Source organism: Apteryx mantelli, chromosome Z, assembly GCF_036417845.1.
Source record: "Apteryx mantelli isolate bAptMan1 chromosome Z, bAptMan1.hap1, whole genome shotgun sequence".
Classification (NCBI taxonomy): Eukaryota; Metazoa; Chordata; class Aves; order Apterygiformes; family Apterygidae; genus Apteryx; species Apteryx mantelli.
Genome location: NC_090020.1, coordinates 66,942,083 through 66,965,449, shown reverse-complemented (window position 1 = coordinate 66,965,449; position 23,367 = coordinate 66,942,083). Strand labels below are relative to the sequence as shown.

At 38.3% G+C, this 23,367-nt stretch overlaps 1 protein-coding gene across 5 annotated transcripts in view; it reads left to right on the top strand.

Annotated features, from left to right (window-relative positions):
* Nucleotides 1-6,826: 6,826 nt before the first annotated feature.
* Nucleotides 6,827-23,367, top strand: part of GPBP1 (GC-rich promoter binding protein 1) — a 35,561-nt gene continuing 19,020 nt past the window's right edge. Inside the window, exons 1-4 of one of the 5 annotated variants that reach the window (XM_067316495.1) lie at nucleotides 6,827-6,885; nucleotides 7,960-9,006; nucleotides 9,765-9,832; nucleotides 23,132-23,251. In XM_067316495.1, the coding sequence (XP_067172596.1) occupies nucleotides 23,189-23,251 (63 nt within the window). In that variant the 5' untranslated portion in view covers nucleotides 6,827-6,885; nucleotides 7,960-9,006; nucleotides 9,765-9,832; nucleotides 23,132-23,188. Of the gene's footprint in view, nucleotides 6,894-6,921; nucleotides 7,051-7,959; nucleotides 9,007-9,764; nucleotides 9,833-23,131; nucleotides 23,252-23,367 lie in introns of those variants that run through there. The other 4 variants (XM_067316496.1, XR_010887018.1, XM_067316494.1 and 1 more) reach the window with 4 other exon arrangements.

The following is a 23,367-nucleotide window of genomic DNA, read 5'->3' as shown; positions in this document are numbered from 1 at the left end:
AAAATTAGGTGGTCATTTTCTTCCTGTTTTTTAAATATTGGGCTCAGTGCATCAGAAGCTTTCTAAATCAAATCTGTACTAATAAGGTTTTAAATCTGTTATATCAAAATTTTGATTTTGTCCTTCTGCCCAATTTTTGGTTCAAACTCGTTGCCCAATTTTTGGTTCAAACTCGTTGTATATTTGGCATACTGGGTCTTTAGTATGCAGTAAATATTTTGTACCATATTCAAGCTTAATGGTAAAGAATTAAATATGTTTCCGTATTTTTTCTTTACTCTTTGCTAAATTAACTATTTGATTGTATAATTTAGTTGCATAAGTATCTTGTATCCTACACATAGAACAAATGAAAGTCAAAGACATTTCAATTGCCTGCCAAAATACATTTTTAACTTTTGGCCTCACACTTCTAAACATAGTCAAAGTTTGAGCAGTGAATGACTGAATTTTAAATTCATTATATATTTTTCATATTAAAATGAGCTCTAAGACTTGTATTTAAGTATGGGGGGTTAGTATTTGGTGGGAGTTAAAATGGTTCTGGTTTTATTTCTTATACTTCAGCATTTCCTGTAAATCTTTATTTCATTGTATTTGTTCAATGCTTCCGTGTACTAATATAAACAATCCGTGAATATGAGCTATACTACATATCTGTTCACTTATCTCAGGGACTGTAGTCTGAGCTGAACCCAAATTTAACCTTAAATTACATATAGTCCCAGAATACTGAATTTGGATGAATACGCTAAAGGGGTTTAATTTTTTCTCCCCATCATATTACACAGAAGTACTTCAGTCATTCAAAACCAGTAATTATCTTTGTTCTTAAATCTCATCTGTTGTCTAAATTCCACATGATTTACCCTTTGCTTACATCATGGTTCACTAAAAAGACTTTTAAAAACATGTCTGAGCATCTGTGGCAAATATGTTGGCCTACTCTTCCAAGTTCATTTAACAAAAGAAAACTGTTCATAAGGAGATGTCATCTTTTTTTCTACATTCATTTCCTGCTTTAATGTCATCATAACCTCTTATAGTAGCTTTCCACAACAAGAATGTTCTGCTCAGCCTACCTAATTCCAGAAGCTTTTTCTGTTAAATTTAGATCACTTTAATGCTTTAATTTTAGTGCCTGCTATTAAATGTATATTGCTTCAGGCAAGTTGTTTGTTAGCAGGGCGTACTATAACATTTGTGTACCGATGGCACCATTTTATATTGCAATATGTTCAAATCTTTGTGAATTCTTGTGGTTTAGATGACACTGAGCCATTTATCAGTTTTATTTCACTAACTGCAAATAACACTGCCCAGTTTTAACTTTGCATGAAACATTTTTCATGTATAAGTGGTCAGTCATTAGGACACAACAGTGTGGAATTCAACTGTATTCTGAACAATGAAGCAACACCAGATTTTTGTGTTCGCCAAAATAAAGCAAGTCATAAATAGGTTCTGGAATCCAGATTTATACTTTTACATTAAAAATGGAAAAATCATTCAAAAATTCTAACTATAAATCATTTTAATTGTTTATATTTGCATTATTTTACATATTTTATTTTCTGTAAATGATCAGCAATTTAGGTAGTAGCTTTTCAGTATTTGTCATCTTCTGTTGTAATGCTTCTTTCTGAACTTCCTTGTTATCTGTAAACTACCAGCTGTCCATGGAAGTACTTTGAAATATAGTCAATGATGTGCGTGTTTTCTTTAAACTATAGTTCACCTTCTTATCAAATTATAAACCTCATGCTCTTTAGAAGCTGATCCCACAGCACGCCTCCTGCTGCTCTTAGCAGCACGGCCCAGTCCGCCCAGTCCAGGCAGTCAGATGTTGGCAGGGAAGTTCTGCCCTGCCCCTTTAATGCAGCATGTTGCATTGCCAGAGCTTTGGCAAAATTCTGGAAGGCAACCGAAGGCTCTCTTCTACCAAGCCTTTATGAACTTGCCCCTCCAGGAAACAGCTTTTAATGATGTCTTCAGGTTCCTGTTAAATCAACTTCCCTTTTTTTAGACAGTATAAAACACCCAGAGAAGTAAGACTAAGAAATAAATGAAGAAGTACTGATCCTGTTCACTTTTCCCAAGTGACATGTTTTAGATGACAACAGATCAACACAAGAGTCTCTGGATCACACAGGCAGGTGACTGTAGCTAGAAAGTGAAGCTGAACAAAATATTGGTTTAGAAAATTGGGAGACTTTGATACATAGGGAAAAGACCAGTGGGAGTCAATATGTATTTTGCCTTAATCTCCACTTAATTTCAATTTTCACCCATGAAAAATAAGTCTAGTCCTGTCTATGTTCAAACAAATGGCAAAAAATAAAAAGAATGGTGTTTTACCCATGAGATGTTTGTCTTTCATACCATGTCTGTCCAAAACCACCTGATTAGTAAAAACTGGAATGTGTCCATGAAACCCAGGCCCAGGCTGAATTTGGTAATGGTTTGTGCTCCTACACAAAGGCTGGTGTTTTACTGAAACTCCAGTGGTGGTATGTAAGGGCTAATTGCCAGACTGGACAAAAGCAGCTGACATGCAGGAAAACATCCACATCTACTGATTATACTACAGGGACTGTAACCTCCAGAGAAAGCGTGCAATAAATATGTGTGCAAGGTAACATCTAAAACTACTACAGGAAGATTTCCTACAGTTCATCCATTTATAGCCCTAGCATGATGTTAAATGTGATCTTGTTCACAGCTAATCCTATTAAATATCATGTTGGCTAGTTAAACCCAATGATTTTGACCAGCTAACATCCTTCCAGATTAGCTTTGTGCTCGCTAAAGGCAAAATCATGTTAAAATTCAAACTGTCTTATGTGACTCCACCAGTGTCCATTAGCTTTTTTAGAAAAGGGTAAGGAGCCTAGTTTTCATTTGGCAGATTCCTGTATATCCAGGTGGACCCTGGAAGCCCAGCAGAGGCAAGGGCTAATGACAAGAAACCCCCTATACAAGGGCCCTGTTCTCCAGCGTTCCTCCCATGCCCGTCTTCCTGGTAGTTTGACTTTAAAGTTCCCACCTATGCAGACCTGAAACATATGAAAGCTAATTAATACAGCTGTGCAGCTGAAGTAGGAAGAAACTTGATAATGTGACTAATAAGCAGCAAGATAACAGGTTAAAAAAGCAGGATGTCCATAATCAAACACATTTGCATATATCTGTGGCATTAAACAAGAGGGCTGAACGTCCTAAGAAATGTCCAAATGTAGTATGTAAAGAGAGATAATGTGACTTAAACACATGATGCTACTGAAGATTGTAGCTTCAGTATGTGCTTAGCATACAAATAAAACAAGTAATGAATTACAAAGATGATCATGATACATTGTATAAGGAAGCGATTATGTGTATGTGAAGGAGATTTGTAGATTTGTGGCTGAATGGTTGGGCCCCCGTGTGTGCTGTTTTGTCAGCAGCACATGGTGTTATGCTTGTTACTTGCCATATTCCCCGAATAAAGAAATCTGGGTGACATTTCTGGTGTCAAGCTGAACTTTATGGTTGGGCAAGGCTAAGGAAGTTGGTTCCCAGAAGAGGTAAGATTTAGGAACAGTTTGGAGGAGCCAGTTGTGGCCAGAAGATGAGCAGATGCATCCTGATATGCCTGCTGTGGGTGGGAGTTCATACAGTATATGAAATGCTAATAGTGAACGGTGGGATGGAGTGGCCAGTTGCCTGCAGAAGAAGCAAATACCAGAAGGAACAGCCAGTAAGTGACCAGGGAAGGATTCCTGGCATGTAAAATAAAATAGTGTGTTCAAATTGTCTTTGGTTTCTATAAATTTAGAGTGTTGCCATGTGTGAAACTATTATTGGCCTAAAGATTTTTCCTAGGCTCCCACCCTCCTCTGTGCTGTATATACTTCTGAAGATCTAGGTACAGTTTGAGGGTCAGAAGACCAAATAACATGTTTTACAACAAAAATTGCCATAAATATTGCTTGACAAGTTTACCAGTCTGACAATCTGTCTGTCCTTGCTCTTGCTCCTTGTGACAGACAACGACTAGGTTTGTACTAGGAGCTCTTTATCAGTATAGGAATATATATGCTTTCTATCAGTATAGTATAATCATTTCCACAAAAGCAGAGTGACCTGTACTGGTAAAAGCACTGTTTTGCTGGTATAAAATGTGTGTATATTAGGAGAATCTGCTGGTGTAGTTGTACTGTGCATAGCAGGCACCTCTTCACAAACCAGATTCACACTGCTATGCCAGTTCCTTTAAACTAATCTTCACACACTAAGAATGGTCCTGTTGACCTTGCTGGAACAACTTGAACCCCCCAACATGTGACCTAAGTGTGCTAAAATAGGAGAACTCTGATTTGAAGTCAGTGTGAGTTTTACCACTGAACTCAGTAAGGCAAGGACTTCACCTCAACTGTTCGGAGGCTCAAAGCCTTGTTTTCACTGATGGGGAAATGTCATTATGCATTCTTCTATGAAACAATTAAAGAGATATGAATCAAACCTATTTTCCATTACTACTTTAAAGTAATTTCCCCAGTGACTATTACAGCTTTTTCTGTGGTTACTGTTACTAATATTGATGTGGTTATTGTCACAGGAAGGAAATGGAAGGATTATGCGTGAAGCAACACAAACAGTAGCCTATTGGGGGGATTGATATGGATGAATTGATAGTATCCTGCTACATACTATATCTGTTTTGATATCCACAATGTACGATGTATAACAAAGCCAGAAGATGCTCAAAATAGCTGGGCAGAGTTGAAAGATCGTTTCAGATCATTAAGATTGCCTTAAATGTGTGTTGTCAGGGTGGACTGAAGATTCTGCTTTTGTGACTCTATATACTTTGTTTTCACGTTGCTTTGAGTTCACCTTTTATCTCATTTTCTCTAAATGTTGTTAACCATCATATTTTAGGTTTTATATGTCTCTTTGGGTCATGTATATGCTCCTTTTGGTCAGAGCTTTCTCTTTATTATATGTGTCTGAAGCACTTAGCATAGTGAGTCCTGTAAGACATTTCTCATGACTTTTCCTGACTGGAAAAACCCATTAGTTCCTAGGTACCACTGCAACATATAAGAAAGTCTTAAATTCATCAATATGTAGGTTATAAATTACTATTTTGAAAAATATTTTAATAACGAAACTCTAAAGCAGGGACAGTTTTGGTACTAATGGTCTTAGTGGCCACACATAGATCCATCAGACTTGCCTCTGCTGCTAGTGCCAAGGTTCAGAGTCAGCCTCCTTGTCAGAGTGCTGCTCTCGCCTCTGCCTCTGCTTCCAGGCTTGACAACAGACCTGGAAAGTACCTGAGGGGCAAGGTGTATGCTCCTTCACCGGACTTGGAAAGCTTTTGCAGCACAGGTCAATGGAAATAGAAGACCAAACAATTTAAAGGGTGGGGTAGAGAAATAAGATTGCAATGCAATCAAGATTGTGATAGCCACCCAAAAAAATACCATTGCTGTAGAGTACTTAGAAATTTAATAGAATTGGGGTTGACTACTCAGAATTGGCCAGAAAGTAAATGAGACTGTAGAACTTTCTGGGTTTTTCTCAAGTTTTTTTAGATGAAATGCTTGTGCACTTTTCTACTCTCTAATTTGCTCAGCTGTTAATTCTTGTTTTCCAATAATTTTATCAAATGATAAAAATTGATTGAGAGCATATACACGTTTAAAATACATTTAAAACCTGTGCAGGAGTCAGAAAACTATTGTAAAATCAGTCCATAATTTAAGTTCCCACAATAATTTAAATCTCATAAAGGAAACTGCCAATAAAAGAAAATACAGAATCAAATGCAAGATATAAAAATGCCAGTATCCTAATGGTATTTAAACATAATTTAGTATATTTAATTTTTCATATAATTCATTGCAAAATAATTTGACCTGCAATGGAAATGAGATTTCAAAATTGCAACAAGCTAATTTAGACATTTAGTTAAGAGCCCTGCCGAGGGCTGCAAAATCCATTATGTTTCTTCCAAAAAGGCACAAATAGAATAACTGCAAGTGGTTGAAACATATTTTCACTACATTTATAAGTTTAAGCTATTTTTAATGAAACTACTGTTTCATTTTTTTTTTTTTTAAAAAGGTGATTATAGCCGCTTTTCCTCTTACTCGCTTCCAATCCATTTAGTGCAGTGATGTAATTCTGTTGCATTTGTTAGCTCTGGTTACATATTTCTGAATGGCCCTGCTTAGTCTTGCCCAAACGAGCATGCCCTCCGCGGCTCTGCTCTGCTCGCAAGCACAGGCAGCAGGAGGCTCCGCCGCAGCCGCGCTGCGCTCCCGCCAGCCGGCCGCGCACTTCCCTCGCCGGAGCCGGGGGACGGGGCCGCGCTCGCCGCCCGCCCCCGCGGCCGTGGCTCCGAGCGGGGAAGGCGGCGGCTGCTCGCTGCGCTCCCGCAGCGCGCTCCCGACACGCGGCGCCGCCGCGCTCCGCACCCGCCGGCGCTCGGTACGCGGCAGCGCAGCGAGGGAGCAGGAGGACGAGGAGCAGCTCTAGGCGGAGAGGCGGCGCCGCCACACGGTTAATTACGGCCGAGCCGCCCCCGCGGCGGCGGCGGGGAGTCCCCGCGGGCGGGGCCGCCGCAGCTGGGTCGCGCGCGCGCGCGTGTGCGCGCGCTGGGGATTCCCCCTCGGAGCCGCTCGGAACGTTCGGGATTGTTCCCGTGACGTCACAGCAGGGGGGCTCCCCGCCGGCAGAGGGGGGGCTTGGAAACTCCTCCTCAGCGCGGCCGGAGCCCCTGGAAGCCCCGCCCCTGGCTCGCGGCGGGGTCCCGCGGCGCCGCGGCTCTCGCGAGGTTTGGGCGCGCAGAGCATTGCGGCTCGGAGCGGCGCCATTTTGGGAGCGAGGCGAGCGGTGTGTGTGTATGTGTGTGTGTGAGTGCGGTGAGCGTGTGGGTGGTGCGTGCGCGCGTGTGCGGGGCGGAGCGGAGCGGAGCAGCGCGGCGCTCTCGCGCTCGGGACCCTCCGCTTCTTTCGGGGGAGCCGCCGCCGCCGGGCCCGGGGCCAGCTCGCCCGCCAGGTACGGCCTGGCGGCGCCGGGGGCAGGAGCGCGGCGGCGCCGGGGTCGGCGGAGCCCGTGGGCTGGGGCGGGTGTCGGCGTGCGGGCGCGGGGCCGCCCGCGCCGCGCCGCCGGGGGGCTCCCTCCCTCCTTCCCTCCCGCGGGAAGGGCAGCGGGCGCCGAGCGGCAGCCGCTTCCCGGGCCCGGCGGCGGCCGGGGCGGGCGGGCGGCGCGGCGAGGGCCCGTGGCGGCGGGCGGGCGGGCGCGCAGCGCGGGCTGGCCCCGGGGAGCCTTGCCGGGCCGCGCCGCATCTCGGCAACAAAAGGCGCCGTCGGGGGCGGGGGCGGCGAGCGGGGCAGCTGCGTGCGCGGCCCCAGACACTTCGAAAACAAGCGTGGCCGCGGTCGGCAGGCTGCCTGCCGGCGGGAGCCGCCTGCGCTTGTCAGCGCCGCCCGGCTCGGCGCCCCCTCCCCGGCGGGGTGCCCTCGGGATTCCCCGGGCAGCTCTTCACCGTTCGGGATTTTGGTCTTTGTTGGTTTTTGTTTTGCGCTTTTACTGGGCGTTCTTAATCCAGATCAGCGGCTTCCTCTTTTGGTGCCTTTTGTAGCTTTTTTTTTTTTTTCCTTTCCCTTAAAAAAAAAAAAAAGCGAGCCCCCTCCTTTCTGTTTGGTTTTTGCTTCTTAGAAATTGGAAGAGATGCCTGTTTGTAGAAGGACAGGGGAACCTTTTCACTGTTATGCTGTATTCCCTAATAAATACCCTTACTTCTTTCTCCAGCACGTGAATGAAGGTTTAACTGATGCTTCTGTATTCGGTTTGGTGGCCTGCTTGCATGTGTTTCTCCTTGTTAAGATTCAGATTTATGTACTTGTCTAATGTTAATTCAGATCTCGGAGGAAAAACTGATTGTTCTGGTTCTTTTTCCCATAGGCAATTTGGATTACAAAGAGAGTTCTGGACATTTGGAGCCTTTTGCTTCAGCTAATGGGAGAAAGGTGAAAACTGACCTGCAGCAGTTGCTTCATTTGAAAGGGGAGAAGTATCAGACACTGACCTGGAATTGTTTGTCCAAGTACTTCCTCCTGAAAACGCTTCTGAAACAATCAGTAGACATCTAGGAAGTGAATTGAAAATTTGAAGACTTGAGCTTTCTCAAGAAAAGAAGTGCAGAACAACTTGCCCTTGGACACTTTTGTCCACATGACATGGATACGTGGCTAAATTTATCAAGTTCTGAATACTTCTGCTGTCAAAATAAAGTGCTTTTTTGCTTTTAGTTACTTTTCTTTTCCAAGCCAAGTTCTGTTTGAGTCATAGGCATAACTAGTTTTGTTAACTGGCTCCAGGTCAAAAGCAGCCTGAGTCACTGGAGAGACATTGTTGAAAAGTTTCATGGCAGATATTTTTACTTTTATTTTATTTTTTAGTTTTTCTGACATAACTTTTTTTTGTTTTGCAATGAAACCTATTTTCTAAATGAAGAGTCTAATAGAAAATTGTTTATCACTTTTTCTTTTATATTTTATTTAATATTTTTGTTGAAAAATGTTGTTGCCAATAAGCAATATGGTGGTATTCAGATAGCTGTTGTTTACAGATGCCTCTATTATCTGAAGCTAGGAAATGTTCCTCAGTTCAGATGTGAAATTTGGATTTTCAGCTTTACTGTTTGTGGCATAAAAAGTGTATTTATTTCACCTGGAGCTGATGCTTGTTATAGTGATATGTACATGGAATAAAGAAGAGAAAAAGCTGTGAGAGGAAAAAAAGAAAAGTCAGAGACTTGGCAAATTTTGGAAATAGCTTTGTGGAATCTGTAAGCAGGAAGAATGGGTAGCTGATTCTGTGAGGTGAAATCTATGTCAAACAGCTACAAATGTAGTATCAGCAAGAACTTGGGATATTATCTCAAAGAAGACAAACTGGAAAAGTATAAATCACAGAGAAGTAACACCTTGTGCAGTCCTCTTGGGTTAGGTAAGTATTGTAGTGTTCATTAGTCAATTTATACTTGCGTAAATGTTTTGTCAGTAGAATAGTGAAAAAGAAGATGCTGGATTTTTTTGAGAACTTTAAGCTAGCAGAATCTAATTTTCATTTGCAGTGTTTAATAATTAATTGAATAAATATCTTTAAGAAATGTAAGCATATATGTATTACAGAAAAGGGCAGTGCATAAGTATGAGTGTAATTTTGAGGGGCAGGGAGGAAATTAAATACATATTTCTAGACTGAATCTCTAGGTCACTTATTTTCTCTGTGTTGATATTGTAATCTCAGGAATGATCTGTTGCGCTCCTTGTTCAAGTCTGTTGAATGGCGTTTCAGCCTTTGCATTTGCATTAGACATTTTTCAACATGAAGGTCTCATAATGTAGCATGACTTTTTTTTTTCTCCTCCCACACTTATGGAGGCTAAATACTCATTACCAAAAACTTGTTTACTGCATATGCAAACTTTTTTTTTTTAATAGTTTGATGTTTTCAGGTTGCATTTAGGGTAATTTCCTATTCTGTGATGGAAATAAATATGAATCTAGTTGTAAATTATAGCATAATCAAAAACCCAAAAAACTGGAAGGGTTCAGGTACCGGCAGGCTGGTTAACTAACCAATGTTGTTGTTAGAAGTATTGCTGTTTGCTCCCCAACTTTCCTCCCAAGTGGGGGAACATTTCTGAAGATGGATATAGTTTAAATACTGAAATAAATGTATTTACAATAATTTCTCTGCAGGTTTGCTTTCAGCTGAATTGCTACTTCCTCAAAGAAAATTAAGATGGACAGAACAACTTAATTCAAAAGTCAGTGGTAATTTTATTAAATTCTTCACCCCTCCCCCATTATTCATAAAGCTTTAAATAACTAAAGCATTATTGGGTAGACTGTAGGCTGAGTGTCTGGTAAAAGTGACACATATACCTTAGTAGCCACCTTTTCTTAGTTTTTCAGAGCTTCTGCAGTACTAAAGTACCAGTAATACTGAGCAATAAAAACAGTTGAATCTCTCTAAGGACACTGCAGAGATGTTTGGGAAGGCATCTTGTACTGAAGCCTAGTAGAAAAGTGACTTTAAGCATAAGAAACGGAGTCAAAGGATTACTGTGGTGGGTTTTTTTCCCTGTGACTTATTTTGACCACAAGTAAAAGACTCACATTTAAATCACTATTTTAAATAAATTTTTAGGATCACTGAAGTAATTATGTTGTGAATTGTCTTGTCAGTATCTAAAGGTTGATCTAGCTTCAGTATTTTGGTTTCTTTGAATGGCCTTGCTGTTTTGTTATTTTAACTTCTGTTTTAATTTTGCTGTTTTGAAAACATGAAGACTGCGGAACATAAATAGGAGTCTTTCTGTAGTCTCTTGGCTGTGGCTTGGGGCTCTCCTTGAGTCTCTTACTGTGGCTGGGAATTGACTGCTTAGACTGGATGAATTGAGCCACCTATAGAGGAAGTAAACCAAAAGAGAAATATTATCTTCCTCCTCCTTTTAGTTGGAGTAGCTTGTGTTTTGCTTCAAACCATTTGGTAAATGGAAAGAATACAAGCGTAAGTGACCGTCTCATTAAGCTTTGTCTATTGCTTGCCCATCACATAGTAATACAAGTGCCTCAGCTCCTAGAAAAAGTGATACTTTTTCTAAGCTATTAACTTTGAGTAGTATGAGAAACTTACACCCCTTGACAAGGGATTGTCACTGAAATCAGGGAGCTGCATCCCCCTCTGTAGAACACTTACTGTTTAGAGTGACTTCTTTCTCTGGACTCTGTTTTTCTTGTTGATTTGTTGAAAAGTTTGCCTTTTAGTCTTGTTAAATTAACTCTTTCATTATACATTTCTGGCTGCTAGTAGGACAGCTTTTTTTTTCTTCCTCTTTTCATTGTGTTTTTACTTCATAATTGCAGTTCTTATTTGTCTACATATGCATTTGAGAGTCAGGTGTGCTTTACTGCTGTGTTTGTGTACCCTGAGCAAAATTCATAGTTTTGGGTGAGGCCCATTGAGGAGAAAATGCCTAGCATGCTGGTCCATTTTAATACCTTCTTTAGGTTTTTGCTTGTACAGTGCTGACAGTCTGCTAAGTGGTTTGCAGGCAAGTATGAAGATAAGGTCCTTGCCCCAGAGAGCTTATACTTTAAGCCTTGTTGTAAACATAGCTTTTGTACTGGAATAATGTCAGCAGCTTGGCTCTTTTACTGATACAGTTATTCTGGTAAAATCCTAAAATGGGTACATTTGTATTGTAAAGGTGTCTTAAACGGTGTAGGTTGCTCTACTGTAGGAATGAACTGTGCTGTTGGAAGCTTTTAAGTGTAAGCAGAGTTTAAACTTGCAACAAAGCTGAAGTGTAATTAAATCTATAAAGTGATGTAGGGAAACTGTGCAGATAATTAGATTTGCTAGTACTTTACAAGCTAATATACTTTGTTATTTTTTTCCATTGTTGTGAGTTTCCTCTGCTGAAATTGTGTGGATAAGATAGTTTGAGAATGTTGGTCCATGGAGGACTTCTGGAGTACTTACTCTTAGTACTAAAAAGAAAAGAAAAAAGAGCAAGTTCCCCTCTGTAGTGAGAATTATTTGCAGACCTTGTTTAAAAACAAACTTGAATGAGACTTAGCATGCTTTTTACTTTTTGTTACTGTGTGTTTTTGTGCAATAGTATTACACAGTAAGTGATAAGCTGTACACAGAGGGGAGAAATCTGGTGCCATCAACTCTTCTATAGTCGTTTTCTACTTTGGGTAAACATACTCTGGGAAACAGTTGAAACTGTCCTTCTGCATTATACTCTTGGTATATGTCAAAACTACCACCTTTTTCAAAAGCTTTTTCTTAAGATTCCTTGTGAAGACTGCAAAGTGCAGAAACATTCCTGGTGATTTTGTTACATAATGTATGTTGAACTAAGTGGCAATTTTATTGCACTAATGCTTCAGCTTTTGGACTTTGACCCTTGCAGAGGAAAAAAAGATAAGTATATATGCATCTTCCTACTATGTGGTACTGCAAGTGTAGAATTTCAAGCAGAAGGAACCCAGTTGTATTTTCCCTTTAAATATGAAATTATTCTGTGTTATGAAGTAGTTTTTTTTTATTCTTAGATTCTGCTACAGCGGAAGAAGCTTTTTGGAATAAAAGTAATGAACAAGTCTTTCTAAGCTTTCTTGTTAATTTTGTTCCTCAAATATCTGTTTAAAAGGTGTTTTGATTTCTGTGACAGTAATATATTTGATTCAGAGAAGTGTCCTAATCTGTGTGGCTCATAAACCATATTTAAACCATATCTATATATGAAAGTATGATAAAGAGCAGGGACATGTCTGGGATTTTCAGAACATGAATGTCTTACAAAGTATGCTGACCTTCTAGATCCTTATACAGGACAAAGGTAGTGCTCTTCAGTTGAGTCATCCTCTCATCAGGTACTTGAGCACTAGGTAGAAACGCAGACTTTTTTGTTTTTTTTTTCTTCTTTTCGCTGTGAAATTAGGTTTGAGGGCTGTGTCTATACTAGAGAAGGTGTTGGTTTCGATGACTGAAAGATTGACTAATGTAGTTTGACTCCATATACTCATTTCTCAGTATGGCATATGACTTTAGAAGGTGTTCAGATAGTTCTGACAGAGTACATCCTCCCACCCCTGGTGGTCTGCAGGTAACCTTAGTTTTCATACTTTTTTTTAGATGAGACAAGAGGTAAGAAAAAAAGAATGGATATTTTTCTTTATTCTTCCTCATTGTCCAGTGCCAAAATTCGTGTCAAAACAGTTCTGTGATGGATGGTGGGAACAGTGAAACTAAAACTGCAGATTTTAGTTGGTCTACAGTAGCACAATTGAGAGGGAGGGGGCTTCAATTGGACTGTTAGAAACTTATTTTTAATATCTGTTGAACCTGTGGGAGAGAAAATGTTTAAAGGTTCAACTCCCTTTTACTTAGAGACGAGAATTGTTGACAATGCGTTTCTGAGAACCAAAGAACTTGAGAGAATTATCATATCCACACTTCACCTTATTTGTAAATTTGCTGATGTCTGTAAGCCCTCTTGTACATTGTAATGGGGGGGGCACCCATACATTGCTTTCAAAGCATTAAAGGTTAACTGTAAAGATTTAAGTTTATTCTGTTGTTAGGGGTGTGGCTGTGCATTTACAGGGAGAAAAGATGAGGGAAATAATCTTCAGTTCAAATAGTCATGCTTTTGCAGAAATTTTTGATTAGTAGAAACAATGTTTTGAGTTTGAAAAACTCTGTAAAATTTGTGTTTGGACAGCAAAATAACTTGAAATTAGCTTGTTTGCTTTGTTCAAACTAAATGAATGACAGAACAAGCAAGGTCTCTAATAAGCCATGTCTTCAAAGAGGGAATAAAAATTGCAATGTACAAGGTCTTAGACCAGAAGTGTTGTTTAAAACAAACTTTTCTTTAAATTAGTGCTGCTCTTGACTAGCGATAATGGGGAAGGGCGCATCACAAAAGAAATTTGATGTTTAAGAGAAAATGTTTTGCAACAGAAGAAAAAACTTTTGTGGAAGTAGATTATTTTAATTCACTTAATTAAAAAAAAATTACGAACATTTCAGTTCACAAAGAGGAGAAGCTGTGTCGTCTGATGGTGGGGACTTAAGCATATATCTTTGCCTAGTTAAAAGCAAAATTTTGTAGATGTCATACTGGCTAATGCTAGACCAGATGAAGCAAGTTTTTGAAGCTGGCCCGAGATGGGAGAACTGTAGGGTCTGCAGCTTGGTTGTTCAAGAGTTGCTCTGTTTTAGTGAGAATTTTGCCTGATGATGATATTTTTCCAGAAAACTTCTGACCTTGACAGATAGCTTTCTCTTTAGTTGTTGTGAAATGCAGTAGTCAGTTTGACATATCTTTGATAGTGAATATTCTCTTCCAGTTCCCTTCTAGAAAATTCCTTCCCTTCTTGTAGATGGTAAATGTCATATGGACTTGGTTAGTGGGCCCCTCTGAATTTCACATATGCTTGGTTTATCTTCCTGACTGAAGAATTTGAAATACTTGCTGTAGCTCATAACCAAGGAAGCAGAACAGCAGCAAGAGCAAGGACAAACCTGAGCCACTGAATAATGTATAACTTTGTATTCTTCATCTAGTGCATCATAATAATGCTGTAGTGTATTGTAGAGTGTAATGCAAGATGCTGATGGCTTACAACCTTCTTCTGCCCCACTTACAAATATTATGCTAAAAACTAGATGACAGGTGAGGGTGGATTATCAAATGAGCTTGCAGCTGAGGGGTGGAGTTAAGGTTCCCATACATGGTCTCTGGTATGCCATACTTATGGTAATAGTAGTCTGTGAGGCAGTGGGTGAAAGATCATAGTGTATGCATACATGGTAATTCTAGATTTTCTGGAGACTGTGTATGTATGTGCAGATATCCATGTGCTTTCAACGTCTTTATGCTGCTCCTGAATTTCTCTATGCAAATCAATACACTGAAGTTTTTAAGTGGTCTTTAGGGAGCATTGAGAAATTTGAATTCATGTATTCCTTCAGGATCAAGCTTTGGGAATTCATGGCTTGAAGCTTCTCTAATTTTTTTTGTGTTAATAAGCTTACTGCTCCACTTAAATAGGTAAGAATACCTGAAGCTTGTGAGTTTATAATTGCCTTTTATCTTAATTTTCTTCTAACAATCTCTGAAATAATTGTGTTAAAGAAACTTTCTCCTGTAAAATTTTTCGGGATATTCAGAGTGCGTGAAAAGTATCCCAGTTGAAAACACAGAACTACTTTTCCTCGTCTCTAGCTTCTAGTGGGCTTGTTTCAGCTGCCAGGGTTTTGTACTTTTTAGTATTACTTTAAAAATTATTTTTCCTATAAAATTTTAGTCAGCTCCATTTAAATGGAATTAATTTAGTAAGGTAAATTTCTGAGATGGTTAAAAGCATATGATCCTTTAATAAATTATAGTTTTAGATTCTTGGTGTTTTGGCTATTATTGTATTGACCAGCTTTTCCCTTACTTCAGTGATGCCACCAATTTTAATCATATCCCCCTTCTAGTGACATCGTGAAAAAGCAAAACTTCTTTTTTATTCTGATAGTTCAGACAAATGATGCTATCATGGACTCGGTGTATTTCACCAACTGTAACAAAACCTGTCTTAATTATTGAATAAAACTTTCTGAGCTAGGGCAATATTTTTATTTTGTATGTACCTCCCTCATGATAAGAACAGAGGTTGGATCTTTTGAGAATAGCACTGGGACTGTCCTTCCTCTGCCAGCTAAATACTGGTTAGACAAGTTAAACAACATGCCCTTAAAATTGCGGGGGGATGGTCTCTGATCTCATGTCCTTGTCATCTTAAATGTTCTGATATGCTTTCTTCTGTTTTAGAGTATGTGCATTTTCTTTTATCATTATTTTTAAGTAACTGTCAGAAAAGTGTTTATAGAGATGTTTCTTCAAGTTCTTATGATAGCAAAAGACAGCATTGCTTAGGGAGTAGTCTGCCTAGAAGTTCTATGCTCTTTGAAGGAATTACCAGAAAGGCAGTTGCCTTTAAGTCCTTTGCAACTGTGGGTTTGTGGGGGGTTGTTTGTTTGGTTGGTTGGTTTTTGTGTGTTTTTTAAGTCTGGCACAAATGTTCCAAGAGATGGAATCTAGAGAGCTATTTTGGGGCTCACAGTCAGATTTGACAAGTTACATGAAGGGAAGAATCTACCTCTTTTCAAGTGGTTCAGAACACTCTTGGGCTATGTTTTATATGTATTTTATATTTTATATATTAAATGCAATTACAGCAGTGTAGTTGTTCATGCTATATTTATGTGATGGGAAAGGCATAAGCATATGAACTCCTAATTATTGTATAGTGTTGAGTATTATGTAGGATATATACATATAATATTATACATCTGATTGTAACTGCCTGTATGGTAGATATGCTATCTGATCTTTAGGAGGTTCAATGTTTAAAACTGAAGCACGTAATTTCTAAGGTACCAGAGCAAGAGGTGAACTAATAAAGAAAATTTTATGATTAAGTTACAGGATAAAACTTCTTGATATTCTAAGTAAATACAAGTTAGTCTTTCAGAATATTTATAAGTGTTATGTCTTAATTTTTCAAAAGATACTTTCCAGTTTTAGAACTAGTAAGCAATTAAACATGCTTTCCTATTTACAGTTTTGTGAATGTGAAAACAGTCAGGGAGACACTATCTTTGTTAATGCCATTGACAGAACTATCAGAACTATTGATACAATAGTAGACAATATGCTCGCAAAAGGATGTTGTAAGGTAGCAATGTTTCTTTACAAGGAGAGGCTTAAGGTTCGTAACCCTGCCTTTGATAAGCTGAAGAGTTGCGTTTTCACTTGAGACATCCCCACTGTAATCCTTAATAGATGTAGACCTTGGAAAATAAGGGTAGCATTACATGTTTTAAAGCTTGATTCTAATGAGTCACAAAATTGTGGTCATGTTTATAGTTAAATATAAAAAGAAAATGCATTTAGTATTGCATTTTTTAGAGCTACTTAAACCATTAAAAAACAAAAATGAAAATTTCAACAAATCACAACAGTTCACTGTCAATACAGATTACATTATATGCCACAGTTGTTTCAGCATTCTGTTATTTAATAATTAGGTACGCTTTTTCTTATTTGGCCTGTTTATAGAAAACAAAACAGAACTAAAATTCAGAACGTTTGGGCTACAACTACTTCATCCGTTCTCTGTCCCTGCAGTAGCCTGGAATATCATTTCTCTTGCCATCCTCACTCCTCCTTGTCTGTGGGCTTTCCCATCTGCAGCTTGCTGATACTCTCTCCATGTAGGCAGCCAGTGCAGATTCCGTTGAGAGGGATTTTTGAGAGTCACTTTTCCAACTCCTGATGAGTGTTATGCAGCTCCGGAGATGCTGTTTGTCTGTTCCTGGTCTTGTGTAAGTGTACAAATTCAGAGAGAAGATTTTTGTTGCTAAAAAGATCTAATGAATAGAAGTGAAGCTAGAAAACTCTGGAAAAAGGAACATGTTTATAATAGGATAACAGTGATCAGTTAAATTTATCTTTGTGTGACCAGTTCATTCAAGGTGTCCATAACCTTTGTTTTCTTGTCAATACCAGGTTGGAGATCTTTGTAAAGGAAGATGCTACTGTTCAACTATGTTGGCAGGTGCAGTGCAGGAGACATTATATGCATTTCTAGTGTATGAAGCAAGTCCGGTTAGATCATAATGGTTCCAATATCTGATTCTGTTTTTGTTTGTTTGTTTTTTGTTTGCTTTAAAGCAAATGTTTTCTAATTATTTCCAGCTTTTTATAGATGTCTGGTATGGGGGGGAGGTTGGGGGAAGGCAGACGTTTCTACATAACTCTTTGCCTTATCCTTTTGCTCCATGGCTTTTGCCAGTATAACTGCTTCTTGGTTTATCACTGTAGCTAAGTGAGTTAATAAATGCACCTGATTCTGTCTGTAGTGACTCTTCAGTTACCCTGTCTGTAAATGAGTCTGGTATGTGTCTGCATTGTATTCCGATTTTTAATGTGCTACGCAGAGATATGAGCGGGACTAACAGATGTTTGCTTGGATTCTACACTATGCTTTGCCAGTAATGCTCTTACGCTTCACTAGTGGTTAGAAAAATGCTGCCCTGTATTCCTGGTCTGCCTATTTAGGGAAATCTTTCAGGAGTGAAGGAAGGTGTAATCTGTAACTGGACATATTTATGTCCCTAATTTAGGACAAATATTCTTTTTTTCTGGTGAACATGAGGGGAAAAAAGTTCTATTTTTGCCACAAGAAACTGCACATTTTACTAAAATGTGGGTACGTGTGTTTGTTAAACCTAAGATGTATTGCATAACACTTTCAGGTTTCTCCTTTATCTGTGTATTTCATGCCCGTTTTGTGTGTTAACCACATGGAGGCTCTTAGCTTCCAAACAAGCTTTGTAAGTAAAACAAGTCATTTCAGCTGTTGCATAATTTTCTCAGCATTAGTGGATTAAAGTTTGCATCTGATGTCAAAATTGTAATATAAGATGAAGCCTAAAGAAGCAATTTGTTGTAATTCATCTGCAAGTCCATCAGTACAGTCTGTTTTTTGCTTTTTGTACCATGCTGAATTCTATCTGCTCTATTGCAGAAAAAAATTAAGAATTCAATTTATGTATTGGTTGCAGTGTGTGTTCTTCACACTTAAAATGTTTGATTTTTAAACACTATGTTGGCTTAAAGAAGCATAATTCAGTGGGGAGAGAGGGAGGAAAAAAGGTCATGAACTTTATTTTTGTGTAGCTACGCTGTGAGATGTGGAAAGGTGGATTCATTATTACAGTATTATCTTTGTGTACATGCATTGTGTTATAAGTTAAACTGTTTAATTACAATTATTAGTTTCTGACTTTGAAACATAATAACAGTTGGCAAAGATTCAAACATTTGTGCTAGTGTTCAAGAATCTTGTTCTTCAGATATTTAAAACTACTACATTTCTAGCCGCAGTCTGTTGTGACCGTTATCGTCTTGTGATTCTTATGATATTTTGGATTAACAGACATCTCATTTTTCAGTGGAATTTACCCCTTAACAGATATTCATAACCACTGTTTAAATACCTCTTAGGCCCTCTTTTGGTGAGATGAAGCAAGCCAAGTTCTTTTCATAGTCTTTTCTTGTCCCTGATCACTAAAATAGTTCCTTGTTGTATTCAGTGAAGTTCTGAATTTCAGAATTGTTACTTTAAATGGGATCATGTTCTGTGGTGGTACTTTCACATACACACAAAAAAATAGCGTATGGAAAATTGACTATGCTGTTTCAGATTTGATTTCTTCTTTTAATAGGGTAGCACAAGCTAGTGATAGGAGTTGTTTCTTTAGGTCAGTCTTCTTTATTGTGAGTTGGCTCTAGATGTTTTTTCTTAGCTTTTCCACAGAAGTCTTGATTTCTGATTCATATAATTGCTCTCTGCTACATTTTTCTCAAGTGTCACCTTTATTTTAAGGAAAGGTGATACATTGCATTTTCCCAAATACTTTTCAGATGAGGCAACTAAGTGAAAAATGAGTGCTTCCAGCTACTTTAACTGGTGAAAAACACTTTGTTACAAAAGAACCCTACCAATCAAACCATAAAAAAAAAATCTTTTTGGATGTTGGCTCAGCATACTTGGTGCAATGTTTTTCTTATTTCAGTTGCTGCTGTGGCTCAAAGTTGTGTTACTGAGTTATCTTTATAACAAATCTTTTCACTGTACATCTTTTGGAACCTGCTGTTCATTATTGTTTGACATTTGTTGCCTTATTGTTGAAGATCCTCACAAAATTAGTGAGTTTAATTTTGTATAGTTAAATATTGGGCTATTGGAGCAATTATTGCGTGCTGCCTAAAACACAGTGTTTTACAGGCTTCTCTCAAATGCCCCACAATAAGCAAAATTGAAGAACATTTTGCCATCCATGTACACAGCAAAGCATAAAATTTAGATGAATCTATGGACTGTCTATAGAAGACATCCTTTCTAAAGTCACTGTGAAACTCTTGAATCAAGCATTGAGATTATTCCTGAGATTAATTGAATATTTTGAACAGTCTGATTAGAGAGACTTGAATGCATTTGAATGTTAATTGTATGAGGGTAGCAGTATTTCAGTACCTTTTTTTTCTTGCCTTTTTAAAATTGTGCAACTCTGCTGCTTCAATAATAGACTGAACCAAGTTAGCATTTATGACTTTTTAATTAGAGAATAGCAGCTATATTTTGAGGTTGTGCTACTAGAATTAAACTAAATGATGAATTTTGAGCCTAATCTTTTGTTATCAAAAGAGATTCTGAAAGCAGTGGAGGCATTGTGTTAGGATCTGTGGAATTTACCTGAAGAAGATTAATTCTTATAGCAGTTTTAATGTGAGGAATACAACAGCTGTTCTGTCAGTATTAATGAAGTAGCCGATCTGCTGTATGGTATATATGTAAGAGAAGACTTGCTAGCAGACACCTGAGTTCTTCATAGTCTGTCAGTACAATTAAAGCAGATTCTTGTAAATGCTCGTATGGGTGCTATTAACCCTCATTCTATTCAAATAGTTAAGGTGAATTTTTAGTTAAAAGTGACAGTCTTGTTGCATGTTTCTGAAAGGCAGAAGTGTTCTACTAAAATAAGATTGCTTTAGTATCAACTAGTAGCGGGGAAACCAGCTGTCAAAGATCAGTATTACTTATCTGCCATAGCAGCTCCTCAGCCTTTGTAAAGGCAGCTCTTGTTTGATGTCAAGCTGGAAGCATGTATCTGAATTTCTGCAAAGGTCTGCTTGTATTCAATTTTGTCATTAATAACTTTAATATTGAAATGCTATGAAAGTGGTAGATAGTACTAATCTGGGTAGAGGTTGCAAGTGCTTTGGAGGATGCAGTATACAAAAATGTCCCAGACTGTTGGAGATAGCTTGAAGTAATAGAGCTCAATAGCAGCAAAAAAGATTTAGGTCAGATCTTGTAGCAGAGGGAACTTTTCTGATGGTGGAAGAGAAGTTTGGTACTGGGACACATTGCAGAAGAAAGTGATGTAGTCTGTATCATTGGTTTAACTTAAACTGAAAAGCAACCAAAAATCAAACTGATGTTTGGCAACCAGGCTGACTGAATTGTTTAAGACAAATATAGCCTGAGGCAGTAGAGTAGCCTTGCTGACTTTCCATTCTTGCTTTTTGTGATCTGTTCTCAGTTTTCCTTCTCAGGAAGATATGGTTGGTAGAGTATCCTAGAGCTAGCTAATACTTGCTAGGTTATTAAAACAGAGCTCATGCTTGTAATGAAAATCTCTTTATTTTAATATACACTCTAGGGCAGACTTGTTGGCAACCTCGGAAGGGTAGCATCTGTATGATGATGTGTGGTGATCTGTATGTATTATGTCTGGTAAAACTTGGGATTGATAAACTAAAGTATTTGTTAGTATTGTTTGGTTTTACGTCCAGGTTTCTCTCTGTCACTTCACTTTTGTGCTTTGGAGGAAAGGAATTAAATCATCTAACTCAGTGACTTTATCAAAAAAACATTTTAGAGGTTTTAACTGAAGAACTGAAAATGTGGAGATTTGAATCATAGTTTGAGGATAAACATCTAAGTCCGCATTAAAGGATTTAAGCCTGCATTTAAGCTTCAGACAAAGGTTGGTAAAAGTTTTCCAGTCCTGGGATACTTGGTGGTCACAGAGTCTCACCTCAACTTTTAATTAATGTGAAAAAGATTAAAGCTAGGAATATTAATGAGTTAAGAATAAGCTTTTCTCATGACAGTTGGATAGATAGTAGTATTGGAAAACTTGGCTAGTTTTCTATAAACAGTAAGATTAATATATTAAGAAATCACATTGTTAGTGCCTCTGTTGTCCCACTCCTAATAGTTGATTCACCAATAACTTGATAATGTTTTTTGGATTCTTATGTTCTCAGTACATTTATGCCGAGTCTCTCCATTTGTTTTTTAGACTGTAAGTGCCTTGGTCTGAAGATCTTTTTTTTTGTGTGTGTGTGTGTGCCAATATTCCAGTACTGATATCTGTCTTATCCTTTCTAAAGATTTAGTGATTCTCCAACTTGGAAATGAGAGCTGCATATGAAGGAAGGGGAGTTATGCAGAGGTGGAATACATGTTTATTTGGTGCCCCAAAGCAAATGCACTTGGATATTAAATATGTTTTCACTAGCTGAGTTTCTAACTGTGTGTATATCACACTTAAAATACTTCTGCATCATTGACAATTTTGCACTGCCTAACTACAGACCGTGGTTCAGATGTCCTTGTAATTTAGGTAGTTTCATCCATTTCTTCCCTTTCTGTGCTATAGTTCAGCTTCAAATTATATAGTTAACATTATCTTGTATTCTCTTGCTTACTGAGTGATGTTTTCCCATCTATGAGGAGAACATGGGGTAGAAAAAGTACTCTTGGGTCTTAATATCTTAAGCCATTCTCTTGCCCATTCTTCTAATGGTCTTCTCTCATGATCAAAAGCTGGCAGGATTTCTTGCTGGCAAGGACCTGACCTGAAGTGGTCAGTTATCTTCTGTAAGCCACAAAATGCATTGCATCTCAATGCTTGTGCAATAATATTAGTAATTTAACTGTTAACTTAGTAAACTAAGCAAATTAAACAAGATACTGTATTTTGGTTTATTTTTCATAGTTTTTACTGGGAGACTCTTGTTTTCAGTGTTATCTTCAAAGTCTCTGCCTTTTTTCTCTTTGCAAAAGCTTAAACATAGTATAATTTTGCATACCACGTGTAGTAAATTAACTGATTTAATGTGTCTAAATGTGTTTTTTTGTGGCTGCAGATTAGTTTGAGTTAGAAGTATGGGTGCAAGTGTTTGAGCAGATATTATTTGCTTTTTGGGATGTCATTTATTACCTTTGAGTTTTTACTAGTAATGAAGAAGATAGTTAATCTACAGAAGCTTTTTATTTTGTTAGAAAATACTGTTTATTTGGAGGGGAGGGAAGATGGCTTTTCCAGAAGAAAAAATGTTCTGAAACTAGAGGGTTTTACTGGATTTTTGGAAGTGTTTCTGGAATTGTATGCCCTGTTTCCATTGAGTCTAGAGAAAATTCGGGAGTTTTGGTGGCCCTGAGCATCCAGTCTTTTCATGAGGAACCTTAGTATGGCCTCCGAGATGAACTTTCAGAAACTAACTTGAAAAATTAGCTTCTGCTAGTAAGCGAATGAAATAGCTTCTCTAATTCATTCCAGACAGGACCAGAAAATGTTTCACAAGCTAATTTTGCCACAGCTTTCTGATCTGACCTCACACTAGATGCTTCATTTTTTTAAATTTCCTTTTATAAATGAGGTGAATGGTATGGTTCTATTTTCAATACCTGTAAAATATTTAATCACTGTGATACTTTGGTATTAAAAGAGCAAGTGTGCTGCCATAGTGACAGATGAGGTTATGTTAGTTTCAAAAACAGATTTGTCTGACAAAATAGTACTAGAAAACAGAAGGGAAATAATGATTGAAACATCATGAGTATAATAATCTTGTAAGATAAACATCTGAAATGTACTAATTTCTTTTTTTTTTTTTTTTTTCCAATTACAGGGACTTGCCATGAGGTGCTGAAGCCTTGTTTCACTGATTTGGAGAGACTGGACCTAAATGGCGCAGCATGACTTTGCTCCAGCCTGGCTTAATTTTCCTACTCCGCCATCATCAACAAAGGTATGTTCTTTGCTGTCCTTTTGAATAGATAGTCTTATTATTAAAGAAGTTTAAATGCTATAACCTCAATCATAGTAAAAATATAAAGCTCTGTATGAATACATGAAGAGTGATAA